Here is a 25,190-nt window from a genome sequence, read left to right as displayed (position 1 = left end):
GGTGTTTCCTATTAATTTCATCTGTGTATACCTTTCCATTTTATGTAGGGTTCTCAAAAAGTTTTTTCAAAGATAAATTTAGAAAATAGCTTCTGTAATTTCTATTATTACAAAACAGTAAAAAGATTGGGACAGTTTTTGAATGTGTGAAATGAAATTCCCTTCTTTTTCTCAACTCATGAGAGTTCTCAACTCAGGAAGCTTCAATTACATGCTTCATAATTCCTGTATCTTGGCACATCTCTACCTTTAAACTATCCTCATCTCTGATACATGACAAATTAAGACTTGTACAAAAAATACTTTTAAATTTGTGTATAACATTGAGGTACAGGATTGTGATCTTAGAGCTCGTTAAGTGCACAGGCTCTGATGCTAGACTGCCTAAGTTTGAAAGCTGGCACCACCACTCACAGGGTATATGACCTCGGTCAGTTCCCATTCTCTGTGCTTCAGTAACTCCTCTGTAAAATGGGAGAAAAAATAGCAATGACCTCATACAGTTGTCGTGAGGATTAAGTAAGTTGAGACATGTAATGTTGGGCATATAGTAGGTGCTCAGTAAATACTGTCTTTGCATAGGCAAGCTAAAGAGCTGCTCTTTTTCAATACATACAAGGAGGAACTATATGTACTGTCTTCATATTGAAAGACCTCCTTCAATTTGCCCCTAATATTTAGTTCACGTTCATTCTTACTGTCTCCTGTCTACTGTCATATTTTCTAACTCATTCCCGAAACAATGAAAAACTCATCTGCCTTAAAAACTTATTTCTAAAAGCTTACTTCTGTTATGAAGTCTCTATCCAAGCTAACATCACTTGATTTAAGTGGATAAAAGCTGGATCTGAAGAAATGAAGACAACAGACATGTTAAAATTGGTGGCATTGTCAGGTTTTCTCTTTTATTTGGCTAATCCAGAATTCACAGGGTATGTAGACCATCTCTGTTTAATTAAAGGATCAATTAAAGAGCTAGCAATAAAAATTTATCAGTCTGAGTTATGCAATTCAATATGGAAGAAATTAAAATGAACTTAACATCAGGCCAGGGGCAAGAAAGAATTTAAGTAAAAATTCAAAATACAAATCCTAAACAGTTGTGATGCTTTATGTCATCACAAGAGACTGGAGAGATTAGAATGAACTGGTTTAAGGTCTTAGAATCTGAGCCTGGAGGCTTTTTTGAATCTGCATGCAAGATTGTTTAACACTGTAGCAATTACAATGTAAGTACCACACGGTATGCGTTTATTTCTTTACTGAACTGTACTGCTATTTTGTAAAACATTAATTCTGTGAAACATTCAGATACAGTGAAGGTTATGGGTTCTCTCAGGCTGACTATGTAAAAAAAGGAGTTACACTATGATAGGGAAGCTTTAATTATGGGCGGGGTCCTCAAACTCTGAGTACCAGCTTTGGACAACCACACTGAGACTCAACACCGTGGCTTCGCTGTTTTTTTTTTTTTTTTACTGCTTCAGAATCTGAAGTATCCTGTGGTTTATTGATTCTTGTAACCACACACTCTGCCACTAATGTTCATCACTTGTGTTTCTCCTGACTCCTGCCTCTTGAGGAGAATGAAAGGTGGAAAATGTGACACAATAGTCTTAAATTGGATGACTCAGTTTAAATACCGAACAGGAAAAAAATGTCTTAAACCATCACTGGAAACATTTTCCTTTCAAATGGAACTGATCTTGAAACCCAGTTCAACCCGGCAAATGGGTAAAGAATTCCTGATGGAGGTACTTTCAGAATATACTGTGATGTGTCAGAGGGTCAGTCATCTGTAGGACGACAAACTTTCAGTTCTTTAGTTTTTTGTGATACTTGCTGATCTAACTCAAATTTAATTTTATCCAGCAGCAATTAATTTTCACCCAGCCTAAATATTGCCACTTAGATCTTAATCCTTTTCCTACCTTTTAAGTTAGCCTTTAAATTATTTATGGAAATTTATTCCTTCAATATAAAATTCTCTTCACACACACACATTGCACATTTCTTTTATACGCCATTTCCCCCCTCATGCCAATGATCTACCACAAGTTGTATCTTCTACCTCTGAAAGTATTTATAGAATTTATTTCTACTATAATCCTAGTCTTTTCATTGCCTCATTGGTTTTATATACTTGATGGATTTTAACATTTTTGAGAAATACACACCCACACATTCCTCACAATACCACCCTGAAGTACAAGAGGCAGGACGACATTTTTGTTAATTAAGAATGGAAGCAATGAAGTCAGACTGCTGGGGTTGGAATTTGAGCTCAGTCATTAGTAGCTCTGTGGCCGTGGGTGATTTACTGAAGCTCTTTGTGTTTCACTTTCCTCATTAGTAAAATGGGAGATAATTATGACCCTATTTCATAGCATTTGTGGTAAGGATTAAATAAATGAATATTTTAAAAATATAGTATAGTTAATATTTATTAGCACATGAATATTAACTATTATTATTATTTCATTAAAATTCTCCAAATTATAAAGGAAGAATCACTAATAGGCATCTTCTCTTTTCCACAGCCAAAGTGATCCTTTTATAATAAAACATAAGTTAGATTAAGTTCTTCCTTTGATCAAAATCCTTCAGTGGCTGCCTGTCTCACTCAAAGTCAAAACCAAAGTCCTTCCCTTGACTGACTAGGCCCTACTGGAGCTGACTGACTGCATCCCCACCCTTCCGACCTCATTTCCTACAATTATTCATCTCCTTCACTCCACTCTAGCCTTCATTGGTCTTGCTGTTCCTGGAATGTGTCAAGTATACTTACTTCCAAAGACCCATAATTGTTGCTCCCTCTAGCTGAAATACTCTTTCCCCAGAGTCACAAGCTTCCCTCTCTTATTTCGGGTATCATCCCTGACCACGCATTATAAAAGAATAATCACTCCTGGCCCTTGGCGCTCTCTATCTCCTTCACTTTGACTTATTTTTCTCTATAGCACTTATCATCACCTAACATAAATGACATAGATTTGTCTATTGACAACAGAATCTATAAGGCTTCACCAAATATGACAGCTAATTGAAAATTTGTCTTAGTACTTTATTGTGCTGGTTTGGAAAACCATGACATATATTTTAAAAGTCCTCCAATTTTTAAGATAAATCAGGTAGAATCCTCATAGAATCAGATTCTTTGCAATATATTACATTGAATGGATCTGATCTTTTCTTATAGGAATTAACAAAGGATTTGTGTGTGTGTGTGTGTGTGTGTGTTTATGGCTTCTATACTATCAAATTAGTAGCTCTTTTAGTAGATAACAAACACTTGACACACATACCTGTCCTGGTAGTGAATGTCAACCAAGAGAGCGTTCTATGTGAAGAATGTTAGAGATAAAAGGGAAAAGAGAACTGGCTTCTGCAGGAGAATCCTGAAATGTTACCTCCCAGTTTTTGAAAAAAAAAACTTCTTTGAGGATTTTTATAGGCATAGAGACTTGGTTTAAGTTTTTCATGTGTGCCCTTTGACTTAGAAAAGGGATCAGTTGAAATAAAGAAATGTTTCCTGCTTCTCATCAATAGACGAAAGGAGAAAACATGACATAGCATCACATCTAGGAAAGAGAAGAGAGAGACACATTGGAACATAGACAGAGAGAAAAACAACAAAAGAGAAATAAAATAGTAGTCTGGTGCGTCTCAGCCTGTGGGATTCACAGATACCCAGTACCTCACACATAGAGGTTTAAATTAAATATTTATTATGGTTTCTCCAAAAATTAAAAATGTCATTACCTTATGACCCAGCAATCCCTCTTCTAGGTATCTACCCCCCAAAATCTGAAAACATTTGTCTGTAAAGATATATGTACCCCTATGTCCACTGCAACATTATTCATGGTGGCCAAGACATGGAAACAACCAAAGTGTCCTTCAATAGGTGACTGGATAAAGAGGATGTGGTACATATATATAATGGAATATTACTCAGCCATAAGACGAAATACTGCCATTTGTGACAACATGGATGGATCTTAAGACTATCATGCTAAGCGAAATAAGTCAGACAGAAAAAAATCGAGATTTCATTCATATGTGGGGTATAGAACTGAAAGCAACAAAGGAACAAGACAGACAAATAAACAAAAACTCATCGACACAGACAACAGTTTAGTGGTTACCAGAGGGTAAGCGGGAAGCGGGAGGTAGAAGAAGTAAAAGGAGGTCAAATATATGGTGACAGAAGGAGATTTGACTTTGGGGGGGTGAATACACCGCAGTGTATAAATGACAGAGAATTGTACACTTGAAACTTATATAATTTTATTAACCCCAATAGATTCAATGAAAAACAAAACACATTTATTAGCCAGTTACACAGGCACAAACTGACTAACTTCACATACACTGTGTCACTTATCTTTTACAGTGGTCTTTGATAATTTTTACTACCTCTCTTTCTTTTCACATTTCTATTCCTAAAATAAACTGCATGTGTGGTTCCTGGCTCCATCAGCAAAATATTTTTTTTTCTGTTTTTATTCTTTTTTAAAAAACTATGAAATATTTCAAGCATACAAAGAAGTAAAAAGAATAATGGCATTTGAGACCTATATAACCACTATCAAGTTTTTGTCAACTTAAACATGTTTCCATATTTGCTGAATTTTTTAAAGACATAGAACATTATAGGTATGGTTTAAGCCTTATGAGGAACCCTTTCACTCCTCATTTCCTTCTCTTTCTTGCCTCCCTAGATGTAAACCGCACCCTAAATTTGACATCCATCATTCCCATGTATGCTTTGCATGTTTCACAAATTTATATTAATGATACCACATGCACACATTCTGCAATATTTCATGCTCAACATTATGTTTTAGAATTTTATTTCAAATGATACATGTAGTTGTAGTTCACTGAGTTTAATTGTCACATATGTTCCATTGAATGAATATTCCCAACTTTATTCATCTATTGTCTTATTGATGGACAATTAGGCCTTCCCAATTTTTCATTATTATAAACAATGTTGTAACGAATGTTAATTTTAACTTTCTTTGTGGATATATATGAATTTCACAAAGGTACATATATGAGCATCTTCAACTTTTCTAGATATTGCCACACTGCTCTTCAAAGTAACTGTATAAATGCTTAAGGAAGAATTAATACCAATCCACAAAATATATCCCAGAATATAGAAGATGGAACATTTTCCAGCTCATTTTATGAAGCAGGATTACCAGATACCAAAACCAGACAAAGATAGGAAAGAAAGAAAGAGAGAAAGAGAGGGAAAGAGAAAGAGAGAGAGAGAGACAGAGAGACAGAGAGAGAGTAGAAAATTACTGTTTCCAACTTGAGCTTCATATTAGAATCCCAAGTACCTTAGTAAATATCCTAATGCTTTTAGTACTTTCTTGACCCATTGGCATTTTCTTTAACCTAAAGTCAGGTGACCAGCGTCAAATGTGGATCACAATCTGTTCCTCTACAATGTGTCATGAGAATTCAGTCACCTCAGAACAAAGACCAGGTACCATATTCTTTCATTTTTGTTAGAGGTTCTAACATTTTGGGTAATAAAGGCTTTTTCAGACTTCAAAAGTCACAAGTTCTGCTAATTCTTATTAGCAATTCTTATAACAATTCAATTCTCAATTGTTTTTCAACTGATAAGACCATTATGTCTAGGGTAATCCAACAGCTTATCTGGTCTCCCTATATCCAAAATCTTTTCACTTTAAAATATACTGCAACCTATGGTCAGATACGTGTTTGGTTTATTTTTTATATTTTACATCTCATTGCTATTTGAATGTATTTAATTGCTTTCCATTTGCTAAGCACAATGTTTTCAAAGGGTGAATAATCTTTTGTGAAACTTTCCCCCCAGGATACAATGTAAATGTATCCTGTGGGTCATGGTTAAATAAAATAAAAATTGAAAAACAATGACCTGAAGAATAATGTCTAAAATTCTACACCAGACATTCAAGACCTATCATGAACTTTCCCCTAACTACCTGTATATGCTTGTCTTCTACTTGCTTCACAAATGCATTGACCATTTCAAATTAATCTACTTGCCCTGCCTTAAAACATACCTCATGCTTTGCCAACTACGTCTTTTTGTGGATATGCCATAGCAATTTCACTGAATCTATAATGAAGGGAAAAGGACAAGTAGAACCCTAGAAACAAGTCTATCAGAATTTTACCCAGATGAAATGCCTCCTTCTCCAGGAAACTTTCTTTTATTCCCATAACAGTGAAGGCACTGTTCACTGATCTAAACTCTTACAATACCTATTCTTTTTACTATTCTGATGGTGATTATGTAATATCTTTTAATATAATGATTTGTTATAATCTTATAGCTCTTATTGTAATATAAGTAACCTAAACTTGGCATTGTATTTTATCTTTCTTCAATAAAATATTTAATGCTTCCAAAAAAGATTAAGATCAATTTAACCAGCACCCAGCTGAAGAAACAAAACATTAAAGGTAAAACTGAAGCACTCTGTAGAGATCTCTCCATCTCAATCTTTTGTTCTACTAGAGGTAACCATCATCCTAAATTCCCACGCATGTTTTTATATTTTTATTACATATATAACTGTATCTGCATATTAAAACTTAAAGACATCCCAATGTACACTTTATATTTCGACTTTCTATGCTCTACATTGTTTACCGTATTTGTTCATGTTGACACAACAGCTTTAGTTCATTCATTAACTGGCTATTCTTTTTTCTTTTTTTAAGATTTTATTGGGGAAGGGGAACAGGACTTTATTGGGGAACAGTGCGCACCTCCAGGACTTCTCTCCAAGTCAAGTTGCTGTCCTTTCAATTTTAGTTGTGGAGGGTGCCGTTCAGCTTCAAGTTGTTGTCCTTTCAGTCTTAGTTGTGGAGGGCACAGCTCAGCACCAGGTCCAGTTGCCATTGCTAGTTGCAGGGGGCACAGCTCACCATCCCTTGCGGGACTTGAGGAATTGAACTGGCAACCTTGTGGTTGAGAGCCCACTGGCCCATGTGGGAATCGAACTGGCAGCCTTCGGAGTTAGGAGCATGGGGCTCCAACCACCTGAGCCACCGGGCCAGCCCCAACCGGCTATTCTTTTACATTAATCCATCACAGATTTCTTTTTTCTTTTTGATGGATAATTTAGTTTGTTTCCAATTATTCACTCTTACAATGATGTAATGAACATTTTTGTACATATCTCTGTGCATATACATGAGAGTTTCCTTAGGGTAATTCCTAGAAGTGGATTTGTTATACCATAGGGTATAAACATTTTTGCCTTTTTTTTCCATGTTATCAATATGAATTCCCAGTCTCTGGGTTGTATTTTCACTGTTTATCATTTCTTCCAAGTGAAGTAAACAAAAAAAATAATAATTTCTTAAAAAGTTATAGGTATATTAATTTCTTACAGAGTTATAGTTCTATTTGTGTTTTCTAATTGCTCTTGAGTCAATTAGAAAAGTTTTATTTTTCTGGGAAATTGTCCATTTCAGCTAAGTTTTCAAATTTACTCTAATTTTTGCCCACCAGGGGAAGTTTCTTGAGTTTAACTAACAATTAGTAATGTAACTATTATAGGCCTTTCTTGGCATGAATTCTTTTTGCAGAATACAGGGCAGGATACATAGTATACTGGCAGGCAACGTCAGGCATTTTTTCTTGAGTAAGAGTAGTCATTACAATAGGCAAGCAACCCAAAAAGGACCTAATCTCAAATATGAAGGAATAAGACCATATTGGGTGGGTACAGGAGTCACTGGTTTTTCCCTTAATAATTCTATAGCTTAAAGTCACTGCACCCAGGGAAGTTTAAAGCTATGATTTCCTACCAAGAATTAATAGCTTATTTACAGCCCTCCCAGGCCAACGTGATTTACTCATCAAGTGTCATTTTATAAAATGGTGCCTGGTATAAACATAGCTCACATTCCAAAAGTCAGCTGCAATTATGATTTGCAGCTCTAAGGGAATAGAGGAACAGGTTTCCAGGGGAGCAGGAGCTAGGTAACCCTTAATCCACAACTGTATTCCCTTACATTTTTAAATATCAATGTACCTGTATTTATGACTCCCTTTTCATTTTTAATACTGATTATTTGTGGATTTGTTCTTTTCTTGATCAGTTCTGCTACGTTTGTCTATTATATTAGTCACTTCAAAGAACAGTCTTTTTATTCTATCTTTATTTTCTAATCCCCCCATTTCTGCTCCTTATTTCGTTCCTTTTACTTTTGGTTTACACTTTCTTGAGTTGAATATTTAGCTGTAGCTTTTCCATTAAGCATCTCCTTAGCTTCATCTCACAAGCTTTAAACTAGTACATTTTTATTATTGTGCCATTCTAAATATTTTTAAACTTCTATTACAGTTTTTATTTCTAACTCATAAGTTTAGGAGTATGTTTTAAATTTCCAAGGCTAAAGGATATTTTGGATTATCTTTTGTTTTTGATTTCTAATTTCATTGGTTAGAGAAGACGGTTAGGGTGATATTAATTTGTTTTCAGCTGTTTGTTAAGACTTGCTTTGTGCCCTAGTATATGGTAAGTTCTTATAAATATTATACATTTATTTGAAAAGTATATTCACTATTGGAATCACTGTGCTAATCTATTCATTAAATCACAGTTACTTGTTTTGCTCTAATCTTATCTAACCTTACTAATAATCTGTATGCTCAAGCAATTATTTAGAGAAGGGTATTAAATCTTCCATTATGATTGCAGATTTGTCATTTTATTCTTGTAATTCTGTCAACTTTTGCTGTCTGTAGTTTTGTGGCTTTGTTAATAGCTGCATACAACTTTTTCTTATAGATCTTCTTTGGAGTTGTTCATTTTATAATTTGTAGTAGCCTGTTTTTGTCTTATAAATAAAGCTTTCGCCTTAAAGAACATTGGATCTAATAACAATATGTTATATTAGCTTTCTTTTTTATTAGTGTTTGCCTCATTCATTTTTTTAAGTTCGAATCTCTCTGAGCCCTAATGTGGATACGTGTAACCACCACTGCAACTGAGATATAGAATCTTCCATCACCACAAAGTTCTCTCTCATGCTACTCCTTTATGGTTATCCCAGCACTCTCTGCTCCCCGCCCCAACCATGCTCACACCCTGGGGGCCATGAATATGTTCTCTTTTACTATGATTTTGTCATTTTGAAGACACTGTATAAATGGAATCACACCTTATATGATCTTTTGAGACTGGCTTTTTTCACTCTGCATAAGGCCCTTCATCCTTCTAGGCTCGTTCTGCTATTACTTGAAGTATTCTTTAGTAATTCTTTCAGTCCATAAGTAAGTAAACTCTTTCACTTGTTTGTTTTGAAAATGCCATTATCATGCTCTCATTCTTAAATAATAGGGGGGAGTATGCATCAATCATGGGTCAGTCAGGGAAGAAAAACCATTGCAGATATTTAAAGGTAAAAAGCATTTGATACAGAAATTTAGGAGCTTACAAAACTGTTGGGAAAACCCTGTCATTTCTTCATCAAATATTCTTCATTCCTCCAAGGTCTCCATCTGGAACTCCTTTTATATGTATGTTGGATCTTCTCATTTTATTTGTTATGTTTTTGAAACTTGACTTCATAGTTTCTATCTCTACAACTCTGTACAGCCTTTAGGGTAATTTCCTCAGATCTATCTTCTGGTTGTTAATTCTCTCTTCAGAGGCAAAATTTTAAAAATTTGTAGTTACTCTGCTTTTATGATTTGGTGTTTTGTTGAAAACATTTTATACTTTTCTATTTATATCCTCTATTCAGTTATCTAAAGTTAATGGTTAATACTGGTGTATATTGGGTCTTCTGACCCTTGTTCACATTGGCTGTTTCCTTGCATATTTTAGAACTTTTGTAAAATGAGCCCATGTTAAGTAGTGTACTTTTCTGAGGAAATACAGTGTAGCCTAGTTTGAGAGTGCATCCTTCTAGAAAGGCTTTTATCTTTGTTTCTTGTAAGGCACCTCGGAGTATTCATGTTCAGTTACTGCTTACATGTTTATTTCTCATGGGATGTAAGGAATGTAAATTTAAACCTCAAACCTAAAAGATGGTATGGCTATGGTTAGAAAGTCTCAAGGAAGTTTTTTAACTACTTTAACCTAGGTTGAGGAAAAAAAAAATCTTCCTTGTGGTCCACCTATGCTGGACAGCAGATTTCTAAATATATGTCCTGTTCTTTGATAAAATTCCTAGGGTTCCCTTTACCTCGTCGGCCCCAAATCTTGTCTCCCAATCTTCTCTGTCTATTAAAGCAATATGTTTGAGCCAGGACATTCCCCACCCACACTGCCAGGGTAGCCCATGTTACCACTCTATTTTCTAAACTTACTCCATTTTTAGGTCTTCATGATTTTCCTTGTTTCTCACAAGCATAGGTATACATTCAAAATGATATTTGTTATATTTTGTCTACCATTTCTGGGCGTTTAGTAGTGGAAGAATTTTCAAGTTAATAGTAGGTCGCCTATCCAGGATTTCTCTTATAAATATTTTATTCTTCATATAGTCCTAACACAGGGTCTGGCAGAGAGCAACACATAATCAAAGTGTTGAGTGACTGATTGAATGAATTATTATTCTTTATCAGAATTTCTTTCCTTAATGCTTTTTCTTAAACTTTTATTTTTCAAGTCCCTCATTATAAATTTGTGAATGTTTTATGGACTTCATTTAGACTAGTATAATTTTCTCACATTGACTACTAATGTAGTCATAGCAATCCTCCCTCATGCTTCTTTCTTCTTCTGTTTATCTCATGTGGATCTGATAGTCATCTTTTCAACACGAAGCTCTTGCTATGTCATTTTACTGCCAATGGACTTGCAAAAATCTTTTTGTTCTTAATGTCTTACACTCTTTTCTTCTTTCAACAGTATACTCAACTATAATTTTCACTGAACAATGCAGTGCCAAACGTAGGTAGCACACATTATTCGTAATCATTTGTTGCTATTAGGTTGGTGCAAAAGTAGTTGCAGTTTTTGCAATTATTTTTAACCTTTTAAATCGCAATTACTTTTGCACCAAGCTAATATTATACTCGTATTCTGCTTTATTCTTGATAAGTCATTAACTTGAGGAAGATTTTAAATAGAGATTCGTTTTAGTTTCCTGAAGTAAATATAGAAATTCTCCATTTACACCTCTTTCATCCTATTTCTGCCACATTTACATGCATTTGCCACATTCACATGTATTAGGGGTATATTATATATTTGTTAAAAATACCCATACAGTCTAGTTATGTAATCATTTTCTTCATAGTTAAATGTGTATAAAATTATATTCACACAAATATTCTCCCTTTTATACCTTAGCCTACCCCTGAATGTTATATACTATTGTCTACCTTCTGTGCAATCTCTGCACAACCTAGTATAATGTCAAGACCCAATGGACATTTAATAAATATTCATTTGTGACAATCATGATGATCTCATACAGGTTTGTTGAAAGTGATTTCCAAAAATCATCAGCTATTTCTTAACTTAGGTTAAGAAACATTCCCCTAGAAGAGATGATTACCTTTCAGTCAGAGAAGAAACAAATATACAGGAAAAACAAGTGAGATCAAGTCTTAATTATTTATTTATTTATTTATTTATTTATTTATTTATTATTATTTTTTTTAGCTTAAGATCCTGTGTAACATAGCATTAGGCACCATGAGCATTTTGGATAAATAAAACTATATGGAAACTCAAGTTAGTGACATAAAATTATACATAATTAAAAATTTTTCCACATACTGTGGTATGCACTATGAATTTCCGACTTGCGGTTTTATATACACTAGCACTTAAACACTGGCACAGAGGGGCAATTATGTCAATGGACCTTCTAGGAACATCAGTACTGAAGACACAAATCCACAGCAGCAGGCTGGTTAGCAATGCTAATGTGCACACTACACAGTCATATCATTAGAAAGAGATTTACTCGCAGTGATGTTGAGGTTATAGGGTTAGGACAGTTTCCATTTCAAAAGACAGGAAAATCTGGGCTACCAGGAAGGGAAAAAGTAAATCATCTACTTAAGCTGTTGAAAATATGACGGCTTATTTAAGTACAAACAACTTTTACCTTCACTTACGAAAATTAAGGTAGATTATGAGTTAATTCTTACCCAGGTAAAGGAGATTTTAGAAAAGAAGAAGCAGACCCTCAATAGGCATGACAACTAAAGAGTCTCCCTCATATTAGACTATATTAGTACAACTAGGTTGTCACCTCATTGTTCAGTTAAGAGAGAATGGAACTTGATTAGAGAGAAAAAAATGATAAAAATGCTCATCCCTTCTCCTGAAATGGAAGGATGTACAGGGAGATGGGGAGGTAGAGAAGAAGCGAGAAGTGCTCAGTAACAAACACTTGGTTGTAATGATGAGAACCCATTTCCTTTGCGCTATTTCATAAGTGTTTTTTCTTTATGTTCCTTCTTAGCTATAATGATCTACAAAACATCCCTATGTTTCACAATCTGTAATTGGCTAAGATATATAGTTGTCTTTACTTTCAATGGAGAACATGTTAGTTGATCACTTATAATATTTACAGATGATTCCCACTGTCTCAAAATTTAGGTGTAAATACACTTAAAGTTTAGAGACAAGCTATTTTATTTATTAGATTATTTATCACAATTAGAATACATCACTCTCATCATGATACTTTGTGGTGGGATAAGGATGTGTTGTCACTCTGCTTTAGAGGAAGACTGAATCATTTCTTTTAAGTCTTGTGACTTAAAGACATTTGAAGATTATATATGTGCCCTAAAATGAAAAAGCAAAATTTCAACTATGTCTTTAAATAACATTTCTAGAGACATAAGGAAGCCCAAAGGATCTGCTCTTCAGAAGACCTAAAGGCACACAGGCACACACACACACCCCACTTAGAGAGCCTCCTTAGAGAGTTATTTCTATTTTCATAATATGGTTAAGTTAGGATTACCCAAGGAAAAAATTTCAAAGGATTTATCATTTAACACTTCAATGGAGTTACTAATAGGAATTACACTGAAGTAGGTCATGCCAAAATCCACCCTCAAACTACAACAAGAGATCCTACATAAGTCAGCAACTATTTCAAACACAACAGTCACAAAACACAATCATTACAAGAGCGTATGTGGTCTAGTAAACTGAGAATCAAAAGATGTGAATTGCAACACAGGCTTCCAGTTACAATCTTACTATTACCTCAGTTAGCCACCTCTAAAATAAGAGATAGTTCATATTATAAGGGTTAATGTAATCATACTGACAATAAAATAAAATTTTGATTTTCTCTCAGTCTTCCTACAAAATAAAGCTAGAGAAACAAAAATTCAAGCTGAAGACATTAAACAAAAACAGTTTCTCTTATCTAAATGAAACATACAAATAATTTCCCAAGTGGCAAATTCCTGGAGTTCCTGGAATGTACTTCTACATTTTGGAAAACGCTTTCTAAATCATTCACATAGAAAACACTGCAAAGTGTTAATTAATATTAATGATGAAATAGCTTTTAAAATCTGAAGAGGATTATTTATCAGGTCTTCCTCATTGACCTATACATACATGCCCCCCAGTTAATTTGTGAGGGGAAAAAATGTCCTATAAGTGTATACTATTGGCCATTGAGGGAAAAAGCATTATAAATAGGAATAAAAATACATAATACTTCTTTTTAAAAAGTCAGACCGAATGAGTCGAGAACCATATGATTTCACTCATGCGTGGGATATAAAACTAAAAGCAATAAATGAACAAGACAAACAAACAAAAACTCTTAGACACAGATAGCAGTTTCGTAGTTACCAGAGGGTAAGGGGGGAGAAGGGCGGTAGAAGTGGAGAAAGGGGGTCAAATATATGGTGATGGAAGGAGAATGGACTCTGGTGGCTGAACACAATGCCATTTATGGATGATATATTATAGAACTGTATACTTGTCAAACTTTGACTTCTGTGGCATTTGGATTTAAAATTCCTTTTGGATCATCAGAAATCTTACTATTTCAACACGACCCTTTTCTATTTTTCTCTAGCCATACCACTATGGAACATTTTCCCTACAATTTGCCATTTTAATGAGTTTTTGCATGGCCTTTTTATATTTTGCTTGCTCTTTTTGCCATTATCTGTTTTTAAGGTAAGCTTTAATTTGTTTGAATTTTCAGTATTTGTGCAGATTTATCTAGAATTAAAGAATAATTTCTAGAAAAACATTAATAATGATTAAAACTACACTTCAGCAAATTTCACTAAAACCCAGAAAGAATATAATGTAGGGTGAAATCCATGCGTACACTGGTTTTTGAGCACCTGTTTTTGGTTGCTGCTTGTTTTACGGACCTAGAGAAAGAACTGTATGAACTATGCAACTTAGGTACACGAGGGGCATGTTAAAAATAAGAGGCAACATAAACTTCTTGGCGGAAGTCAAAGCTTTAATCATAATTTGAATATAGATTTTCATATCTAATTTCATGAAGCCTCTTTTAAAATTGTTTGCCAGTCCTACAGCCTAATATTACATTCATTTTCACAGCTTATAGCCTTTGGCAAAGATAATGACAGGCAAATATTTATAAACCATAGATTTGTCATAAATTTGATCCAATCAAATGATCAGTACGCACATTTTTATTGTTTTCTATCTCTTTTGAAAAAGCATTGGAAACTTTAATTTTGTTAATTTCAAATCAGCCAATTTCCTATAATACACTGAGGTTCCAGTGCGCAATGAAAAAATGAAGGAATCGAACACTGCTTCCTTTCCTTCTTCACTCCTCTCTTATGGACATGTATATGTGTGCATATATGTTTGTGTGCGTGTGTGCATGAGTGTAAAGAAAACATTATTTTTGCAGCTTTTGTCCTGAATGCTTGTCACTCTATTTTCTATAATTCAATTTACCCCCTTGCAAAGAGATAGATGTTTCAGTTGCAATCTCTGCCTCTTTAGAATCTTCATGCAGGCAAGCTTAGCTAATAAATTTTGATTAATGTAGCCAAATACAACTCCCACCTCAAGCCCCTTTTACTTAAAATACTATCATCAGATTGGTTTACCGAGAGAAGGAAATAACAATAAGGTTAAGAGGGAGGAAGATAGGGGTAAAACAGCAATAAAAAGTAATTATATAAAAATGCTAAAGATATAACATCTGTTTTTTTGTTGCTTAGCCCACTGAGCTTGACAGTTCCAGATTTATAGTATTGTCCATGTTTAAACAGATATAGAAAAGGGAAAGAGAAAAAAATGTTTATGGGAGATTATTAAATAGTGCAGGAAAAATAAGATTCGTTATTACACTGGTGAGGAAAAGAAAAACTCAGTGAAATTTCTTTTCACAGATTTGCCTTTGTGATCTGCAAGGTGCTGTTCCCCTGCTTACATTCCGTTACCCTGGCAACGCACTCCTGTAAAATAAAGATTATTAAAGCGCATATGATTATTTTGCTGCTGAGTGAATAAGACAAGCCGCTTCTGAAATGCCTTATCAGAGAAATTCAATTTTAGGCCAAATTGTGTTTTTGCTTCCTTCTAGCTTTCTCCTCCCTCCCCCAACTTCAAATAAAACCATCATCTCCACAGTTACTACATGATATTTTGCTACTCATTCACACTCTTAGTATTTTAAACTAGCTTTATTTTAACTTCATGAAAGCATTTTCCCAGTTTTTATTTATAACTCTAGTCTATTTTCCAGCTATCTACCATCTGTTTGCAAATCAAAAGAAGAAGGCAATGGGTCCTTGCCTTGATTTTATTATGTAGTCATAATAGAAATATTGGGATCTGTACCAAATATAAACATATATATTTCATATGCAACATTTGACCAAAGAATGAAGCAAAGAGCTAAAGCAAGGCACGCAATGCCATTTTTAAAGCTGCATATATCCAGCTGCACCAGTTGTCCTCGCCCTTAAGTTTAGTGCCTTGTGCTTTCCCATTTGACACTGCCCTAAGGTAATGTTTAGAGATGGGTAGTTTTATAGCCTCTTTGAGAGCCAGTCACAACTTTGTTGCCCGGTACTTCTATATTTGCTCTTCAGTTATTAAAGATAACAGAGGAAATATTCTTGAGATCTCTGAAATTATTTAATAACAAACTTCAGAAGGTTTGCTAGAACTATCTCGTGATTTTCTTAGGAACTATAGCTTTACGCCTGTTTCATTTCTGAACAAAGGTAAGTAAAAAAATAAATAGGTAACAGTAACCTCTTGCTGTATTCATGTTGTCTGTAGATGAAAAAGTTGTAATTTAAATTGTTTTAACACAGGAATAAATTAGCTTTGAAGTAGAGGTGGAAGAAATAAAGTCTGACCAGAAATAAGCAAGGTTCCAAGAGAATCTCCATAGAAGACTCCTTCCATGTTTCTTCAAACTGATGAGAGGTGTGGGTGGGCAAGAATTGCTCTGGAGAGATATTTATGTTACACCACAGTGGATGGTCATGATGGATGACCATGTTTCTACTGAGATTGTTTATAGGACATTTTCCCACTGCTATGAAGCACTGGAATGCAACCTAATATTGTTGTATCAGAGCATGGAAAAAAACAAGAGTGCGTACAGTGCTAATACTCTAACAACATGTAATCATTAATTTTTCCTCTGTTAACATTCATTTTCAGGCCCAACCCAGTACCATATCCTTACACTGATTAAGCAGGCAGGTCTGCTGGCTTTTTATTTAGCTCACTACAGATATCTGCTCATTAGTAAGAAATGACATCAATAGATAACAAATTTTAGAAACTCTGAGCAGAAGAAGAATGCTGTATTTGTTCTTTTGACAAAACAAACTAAATTTAGTAGTGTACGTGAAATCTTTGCTGTGCTAGCACCACCATGGAACTTATGGCTGTGATTCACTCCCAGCACTGCCCAGAAGGTGTCACCACAGCCTCATTGGCTTGAAGGACTTGGGGACATGTGGGGGAGTAGAAAGCAAAGGGAGAAAAACAGACACAAAGAAGAAAAAAAAGTCTTCCTGCAGACAAAGGAAAATAAGACAATTATCAGGCAATAATATTCCCAAATGTAGAAACCCAAACATTTACCCAGTGCTAAAACTACAAATCGCTACAGGAAAAAGTCAACCTCCACTCATCAGTAACAGTAGAAAGAGGGAGGTTCAAGGAAGGTACTACTTGAGGTAGTTCTTTTGTGGAAAGTAAAAAGCAGATGGTGAATAGGAAATATCCATGTACTGAGCCTGGTCCAAGCTTATTACCTAAACTGGTTTACCTTATAATCATATCTAGCTGTATAAGCTGCATTGGATTGCACGAAAGGGAAGATAAAAGAACAGCGGGGAAAAGATGCTAGGAAGAATCAAAGAATATAAAACACAAAGTCTTTTACTGAGAAGCTGCACAAATTAACTCCAAATTACTGCCACAGTCAGACAAGAGGAGGCTTCAAGGCACAAAACTTGTTGCTGCACTCCATCTCGCTTTATTGTGGTGTCTTCACTCATGTACTAGTGGCTAAAAGCCATCCCCTTTATAGTACTACATCTTTTAATCTTTGCTCTCCCTTCTGTAGTTTAATTAAAAGACAATGAACCTTTTAAAATAGTCAAATGGAAAATATAAAATTGCACCATTCTGTCAAAGCTTAAGATATTCCTGTTCTCAGAGAATGAGAAGAATTCAAAATAACACACATGGTATTTTATTACACTGCAGTCGCTCTGTGCCATTTCCTCATCAGAAGGCTCTTGGTTGGAATAGCAATTTGGGACCAGGAAAGCAGTTCAACCCCAGACTGATAAATAGAGACAAGAATTAAAACAAAACAAAACAAAGATAAAACAAAGACAATGGTTATGTTAGATCAATTCGATCTGTTCTCTAGATCATTGTACTTGATTTTTAAATTATAAAATGTTGTAACTGCATTCCTCCAATGGTTAACTGATACAGTTCTAAAAATTAGTAATCTTTCTTATTTAATAGTATTTATACAATGTGTTGTCAATTTTAGGGCATCTTGGCTAAAATAAGATAAATAAATATAGCAAAATATTATTGAATAAGTAAACATGAATGCTTAGCTTTCCTCCAACTCTGCAGTCCAAATCTATTAATTTTGGCAAAGGGCACCAAGACAAATCCATGCTGTTTGAAAGGTTCCATGGGAGTCTTTAAAAATGAAGGTCTTGTCTACTCTTTATGGACATTAAAATGCTTCATCCCTAGGACCCCTTTATAGCAAATTGCAGGCTGTCCTGTTTTATCTGCTTTGACAGGATGAAGGGCTGAACTGGCCCTAGAGGGAAGGGATACAGAATCTGAGTAGTTCAAACTTGAGATTTCCAATAAACCATCTCCTACAATTAGAAGAAAGCTATGGAAGTGATTCATTTCAGCAGATAGTTTCAACCCATTAAGACTTATTCTATTCCCCCTTCCTTATTTCATCACTAAAAATCTAACTAAAATCATGTTCCTCCAACATTACACTCTATTATCAGCTTAGTAGAGCACTGGCATGCACACGTCCTTAGGCATTTGATTTTTATACCTGCTATCTTAATTCTTGATTTCTTACACATTAAAATCCTTTACAATACTACTATTGCCCAGTCATTATTATTCTTTATCCTTAAGTTCAATTATCCAGTATAGAGTGAGAATTTCTGTAGTTTCTTTTTTTTTCCTTACTGGAAATACCTAAATATTTCCGTTACTAAACGCTAGTAGGATATAGGGTTTAGGTTTAATTCTTCAACTACAGATTCCTACTACAGGAATCTCGCCCCAAACTTCCAAAGACACCACTAAATTCATTAATGCCAACTCTATCTTTCTTTTGTTCTGTAATTAGGTTCATCTCATTTTTTGGTACTCTCCTTAGAATGTAAATTCTAAGAATAAACCCTATAGCAAAATATGAAGCTCCCAAAGTCACATAACCACAAGTATCCCTCTATGGAAGAGATCTTATAAAAGAAAATGGACAGATGAAAAAAAAGTCTCTCACCATCACCTTCAAAAGTTTCAACAGTATCAAAAATGATAATTTATTAGGAATGATCCCCCTAGTTCAGGGAATGTCCCACAAACAGATTCAAAAATCCTATACTATACTAAACAACTGTTAAAAAACTCTGACCAAATGCTTAAAACTTCTAGTCTGTTTCCTTCTTAGAGAAATTTTCTTAATTTTCCATAGCAAAACATCATTCAAATTTCACTAATTTATAAAAAGAAAGAAAATGCAAACCTCAACAATTATCTATAAAAGCATTAAAAAGTGATTTAAAGCACAAGCTTTCAAATCAGACAAAGCTGGATTTGAATAGTGGTTCTATTGACTACTGGCAAGTTCTTGAACTGTCTAAACGTCAGGTTATTCAATATCAACTTTGTAAGGTTGTTATAAATGAATAAGATAGTATAGGTAAAATGCTCAGCACAGTGCCAGCCATAGAGCGAATACATCCAAGTAATAGTTATTACTGAAAATATAATGTTCACTTTATGTGACTTGTTTGATATTGACAACGTAACATTCCATATGTGAGAACAGATACATAGTTTCAACCTAGTGACAATTTAAAATTAACTTAAAGAATAAATATTATTGGGCTTTTGGTATTGACCATATAGTAACTTCACAATTTCATGTAAAATTTGATGTACATCCTTTGCTCAAAATAGAAAACATAGCAGATATAAGTATGGATAATTAAAAACTAAAGACAGAAATAGGTTTATAAATAAGATATATGCCTCTATGGACCTGAATGGAAAAATACAAAACAGTGGGTAGTAGCTGAGGCTACTTGCTTGATGGACTCTGGAAACAGTGGTAGCCAGGAGTTAGGCTCCAGTGTAGTAAGGAGACTAAACAGGTTTCACAGAAACAAAGTATAAAGTTACATGGTTTGACAGTGGGGAATGGTTTGGGGTAACCCCTCACATGAAAGATGGCTCAGTGGCTGAATCTGTAGAACTCAAAATATCACTTTGGGCTGAATACCAAACTATGAATATAAGATCTATGTCTGGATAGAAGAAGCCTTGGAGAGCCAGATTCAGGTAACTGAAAGATCATAGGAATAAGCAGAGTCCAATAAAAAGAACAAAACAGTCATAAAACTTCTCACTCAAAACAGGCCTGTAAACCAAAATTCACAGAAATCTAATCTTGACAAAGGTATCCAACAGAATGAACAAATCGACAGTCAAAAAATGCTTCACCCCACATAAAATTAGTTTTATTGAAACAGTCTGAAAAAAACTTTAAAAAGAAATATGTTTAGGATGTTTGAAGGTATAAATGAAGAAATAATTTCCAGCAAAAGAAAATAAAAATTATAAAAATGGCAGAAATAAAATAAGAACAGGTAGATGTGGACATAAGTGAAAATACAGTCACTGAGATTAAATACTCAACAGTGTGAATAAACTCTATACTTGATCCTGTATACAAATCCCTAAGGAATCAAAAAAACGAAAACAAAAACAGAAAGCTGTTAGACCTATTAAATGAGTTCAGCAAGGTTCAAGAATATGAGACCAATATATAAAAATCTGTTGTATTTCCATATACCACCAATGTATAAAGAATAATTTGAAAATAAAATTAAGTGAACAATTCCATTTACTATATCATCAACAAAAATAAAATACTTGGGAATAAATGTAACAATAGAAGGGCAGACTTGTACACTGAAAACTACAAAATATTGCTGAAAAATTAAAAAAAAAATGAATGGAAAGACACCCAATGGTCATGGACTGGAAGATTTAATATTGTTAAGATGGCAATACTCCCCAAATTGATCTACAGATTCATCACAATTCCCAGCAAAATCCCAGATGCCTTTTTGCAGAAACTGACAAGCTGATCCTAAAGTTGATGTGAAAATGCAAGGAACCCTGAATAACCAGAACAATTTTGAGAAAGAAGTATAAAGCTGTACAACTCACACTTTCAAATTTCAAAACTTACTACAAAGCTACAGTAATTAGGATAAACATATGTATTAGATAATGAAATAGAATTAAAATTCCAGAAATAAACCCTCATGTTTATGGTCAACTGATTTTCAACAAGGGTGCCAAAATAATTCTATGGGGGGAAAGAATACCTTTTTCAACAAATGGTGCTGTGACAAAGGAAAATCCACATGCAAAAGCCTGAAGTAGATCCCTACCTCATATCATATGTAAAGTTGTCAAAATAGATCAAAGACCTAAATGTAGGAGCTAAAACTATAAAACTCATAGAAGAAAACATGAGAGTAAGTATTCTTGACCTTGGCTTAAACAATGATTTCTTAGCTATGATACCAAAAGCACAAGTAATAAAAGTTTGATGAACTGGATTTCATAAAAATTAAAAACTTTTGTACTTCAAAAGATACCATCGAGAAAGTGAAAAGACAATCTAAAAAAAGAGAGAAAATATTTCTAAATTATATATTTGATAAGGAATATGTACTCAAAAAATATAAAGGATATATAAAGCCCAATTAATAAAAAGACTAAAACCCAATTTTAAAAATAGGTGAAGGATTTAAATAGAAATTATTCCAAAGATATAGAAATGACAATACACATGTGAAAAAATGCTCATTAGTGAGTAAGGAAATGTAACCCAAACCACAATGAGATGCCATTAAATAACTGCTAGAATAATTATAATAAAAAAGAGAGACAATAACAAGTATTAGCAAGGATGTGGAAAAATTGGAACCCTGGTATATTGCTGATTGGAGTGTACAATAATACAGCTACTTTGGGCAGTTCCTCAAAATGTTAAACATGGAGTTATCCTATGAACCAGTCCAACAATTCTGGAAAATAGCGCCCTCCAAAAAAATGAAATATATATTCACACAAAAACTTGTACGTAAATGTTCATAGTAGCATTATTCACAATAGCCACAAAGAAGAAACAACCCAAATGTCCATTAAATGATAGCTAGATAAATTAAATGAGATATTATTCAGTTAAAGAAAAAAAAAGAAATACAGATACATGTTACAACAAGGTTGAGCCTCGAAAACATTATAACTGAAAAAAGCCAGTTATAAAACACCACATATTGTATGATGCCATATATACAAATGTTCAGAATAGGCATACCTATAGAGACAAGAAGCAGATGGACTGAGATGGGGCTGAGACGTGAGCAAAAGGAAGGATGAGTAGTAAGAGTGACCACCAATAGGCACAAGGTCTCTTTTTGGAGTGATGAAATGAAAATATTCTAATTAGATTTTGGGTGATGGTTGTAGAGTTCTGTAAATATTCTAAAATCCACAAATTACACACTTTATACAGGTAAACTTTATGGCTTATAAATTATATCTAATAAACTGTTTATAAAATGGCAGAGAATGGAGCTGACATGTAAATTGGTACAACCACTTTGAAGAACAATTTGGCAACATCTAATAAAGTTTAATATACACATATAGCCAGCAATTCCACTCTTAAGCATATAACTAGGCAAAAAGTCTTGTACATGAATGAGAACAAAAAAGAAAAGCCCAAGAATGTTCATTGTAACATTGCTTTTAATAGTTGAAAAAAGAGAAAACTATCCAAATGTTTATGAATACATGAATAGGTAAATTGGAGCATATTCTTAAAATGGGATGCCATATAAAACGTATCAATGAAAATAAATCTCAAATATAAGATGTTGAGAGAAAAAGCAAATTGCAGAATGACTAAACAGTGTGAATGCCATTTATAGCTTAAAACCATGCCACACAACATAACATACCACTTTTGGATACAAAAATATATAACAATGTAAAAAATTCTTAGGAATAAAGTCCACTAATTTCAAGATACAAATTACTTCTGAGAAGGAAGGTAATGGGATTTGGGAAGACATAAATTGTATCTACGACGTATCATCATTATTATTTAAAAATTCTACAACAATCATGACAAAATGATAAGAATTTATTAACCTGTATAGTACGCATATGGATATTGCTTATATTTTAATCTTTCTTTCAGTGTGTTTAAAATATATTTTAACACAAAAAATGGCATGATCCAATAAATTTAATTTCCTCAAACAGTAAAACTCCTTAAAAGGATTTTTCTATTTTTCAATCACTATATCAAGGGCAAATATTACTTACTGGAGCCAGCATTAGAGTACTACTAAAAGTCAAAGGATTCAATTAGTCAAAATGTTAAATTTTTTTAAAAGGTGAAATTATTATGCATGAATTCATACACTTTGAAAATCAGATGCTCTCTGGCCTTCCCACTAAGTGTCACCTGACAAGGTCATTGTTTCAAGAATATAATAATTATTCAGGAATGAGAGAGAACATTCAGTGAGGGTATTCTCCCTACTATTTTCTCAGTGTAGAAATCACAGAAATGACAACTGTAATTAAATCTTTTTTAAAAATTACCTAAGAGTTTAAGTCAGGATGAAAATTATTTCTAACCTTATGAACTTTCACACTGCACTGCACTAAAAGAAATTCTTTCAGTTTTCCTTTATATCAGCAATGCATATGACAGCTAAATAAATAGGAAGTCTTCACTTTCGACCTTTCATAGCTATTCAAAAAAGTAATTCTGTTTGCTATTATTCCACTTACCAAAGATACAAATGAAGTATGTATAATATTTAACACCAAGTCATTTCTTATCTTAAAGAGCTGCATGTTTCAATGAAAATATTGCTATATATAAAGAGGATCATATGATATGTGGCCTTTTGTGACTGGCTTCCTTCACTGAGCATAATGCTTTTAAGATTCATCCATGTTATAGCATGTATCATTACTTCATTCCTTTTTATGGCCAAATGATGTTTTATTGTATGGATATATTACAGTTTATTTTTCTATATATCAGTTAATGAACCTTTAGGGTATTTTTAGTTGGTGTTTTTTTTTTAATTTAAGTTTACTGGGGTGACAATTGTTCGTAAAATTACATAGGTTTCAGATGTACAATTTTTTAGGTTATTTTCACTTTTTAAAAACATGAAATAGAGGAAGCTGAGAGCGAGCAGGAGCTAGGTGGGCACCATGGCCGGGATCACCACCATGGAGGCGGTGAAGCGCAAGATCCAGGTTCTGCAGAAGCAGGCCGACGATGCAGAGGAGAGGGCCGAGCACCTCCAGCGGGAAGTGGAGGGAGAAAGGCGGGCTCGGGGGCAGGCTGAGGCGGATGTGGCATCCTTGAACTGTCGGATCCAGCTGGTTGAAGAGGGGCTGGATCGCGCCCAGGAGTGCCTGGCCACCGCCCTGCAAAAGCTGGAGGAAGCTGAGAAGGCTGCTGAGGAGAGCGAGAGAGGTATGGAGGTTATTAAAAACCGAGCCTTAAAAGATGAAGAAAAGATGGAACTCCAGGAAATCCAACTCAAAGAAGCTAAGCACATTGCAGAAGAGGCAGATAGGAAGTATGACGAGGTGGCTCATAAGCTGGTGATTATTGAGGGAGACGTGGAACACATAGAGGTACGTGCTGAACTGGCAGAGTTCCGTTGCCGAGAGACGGATGAGCAGATCAGACTGATGGACCAGAACCTGAAGCGTCCGAGTGCTGCTGAAGAAAAGTACTCTCAAAAAGAAGACAAATATGAGGAAAAGATAAAGTTCCCACTCTTCCTCCTGCCCCCAGGGTCCTCTTCCTCCTACTCTCCGTGTGGACGCACACCTGGCCTGCTCCTTTAACGACTGAGCCTTACAGGTAGCTGGCAGGTGGCAACAGACCTAGGGGGCTCTGAGCCTTTTGCTAAGCTGCCCCTGGCCCAGTACTGGTGGCAGCTGGCCTAGGTTCACAGCAATGCCACCCCCACATGCTTCCAAGTCCAGAACAGGCATCAGCCAACCACATATGGCACTGTAGCTGCTACCAGGTATGATACTATCTATTGAGAACCCCAGAGTCCACAAGAAAACTATCAGAAATGATAAATCAATTTAGTTAAGTAGCAGGATACAAAATTAATATTCAGAAAATGGTTGCATTTTTATACACCAATAACGAATTATCAAAAACAGAAATTAAGAAAACCACCCCACTTATGATTGCATCAAAAAATAAGATACTTAGGAATAAATTTAACCAAGGAAGTAAAGGACCTGTACTCAGAAAATTATAAGATATTAAAGAGAGAAATTAAAGAAGACACAAATAAATGCAAACATATACCATGCTCA

The 25,190-nt window shown here is 34.5% G+C and overlaps 1 protein-coding gene across 1 annotated transcript; it reads left to right on the top strand.

Annotated features, from left to right (window-relative positions):
• Positions 1–24,053: 24,053 nt before the first annotated feature.
• On the top strand, positions 24,054–24,701 carry LOC308489571 (uncharacterized protein; the record flags this gene model as incomplete). The annotated part of the gene is made up of 1 exon (XM_081030908.1): positions 24,054–24,701. One exon carries the CDS (start codon positions 24,054–24,056, stop codon positions 24,699–24,701), a length of 648 nt encoding a protein of 215 aa, XP_080887034.1.
• Between the last annotated feature and the right edge of the window lie 489 nt (positions 24,702–25,190).

This window comes from Rhinolophus hipposideros (genome assembly GCF_964194185.1).
Source record: "Rhinolophus hipposideros genome assembly, chromosome: 21".
NCBI lineage: Eukaryota > Metazoa > Chordata > Mammalia > Chiroptera > Rhinolophidae > Rhinolophus > Rhinolophus hipposideros.
Note: the sequence above shows the minus strand (reverse complement) of the source record. Positions and strands in the feature narration are given on the sequence as shown.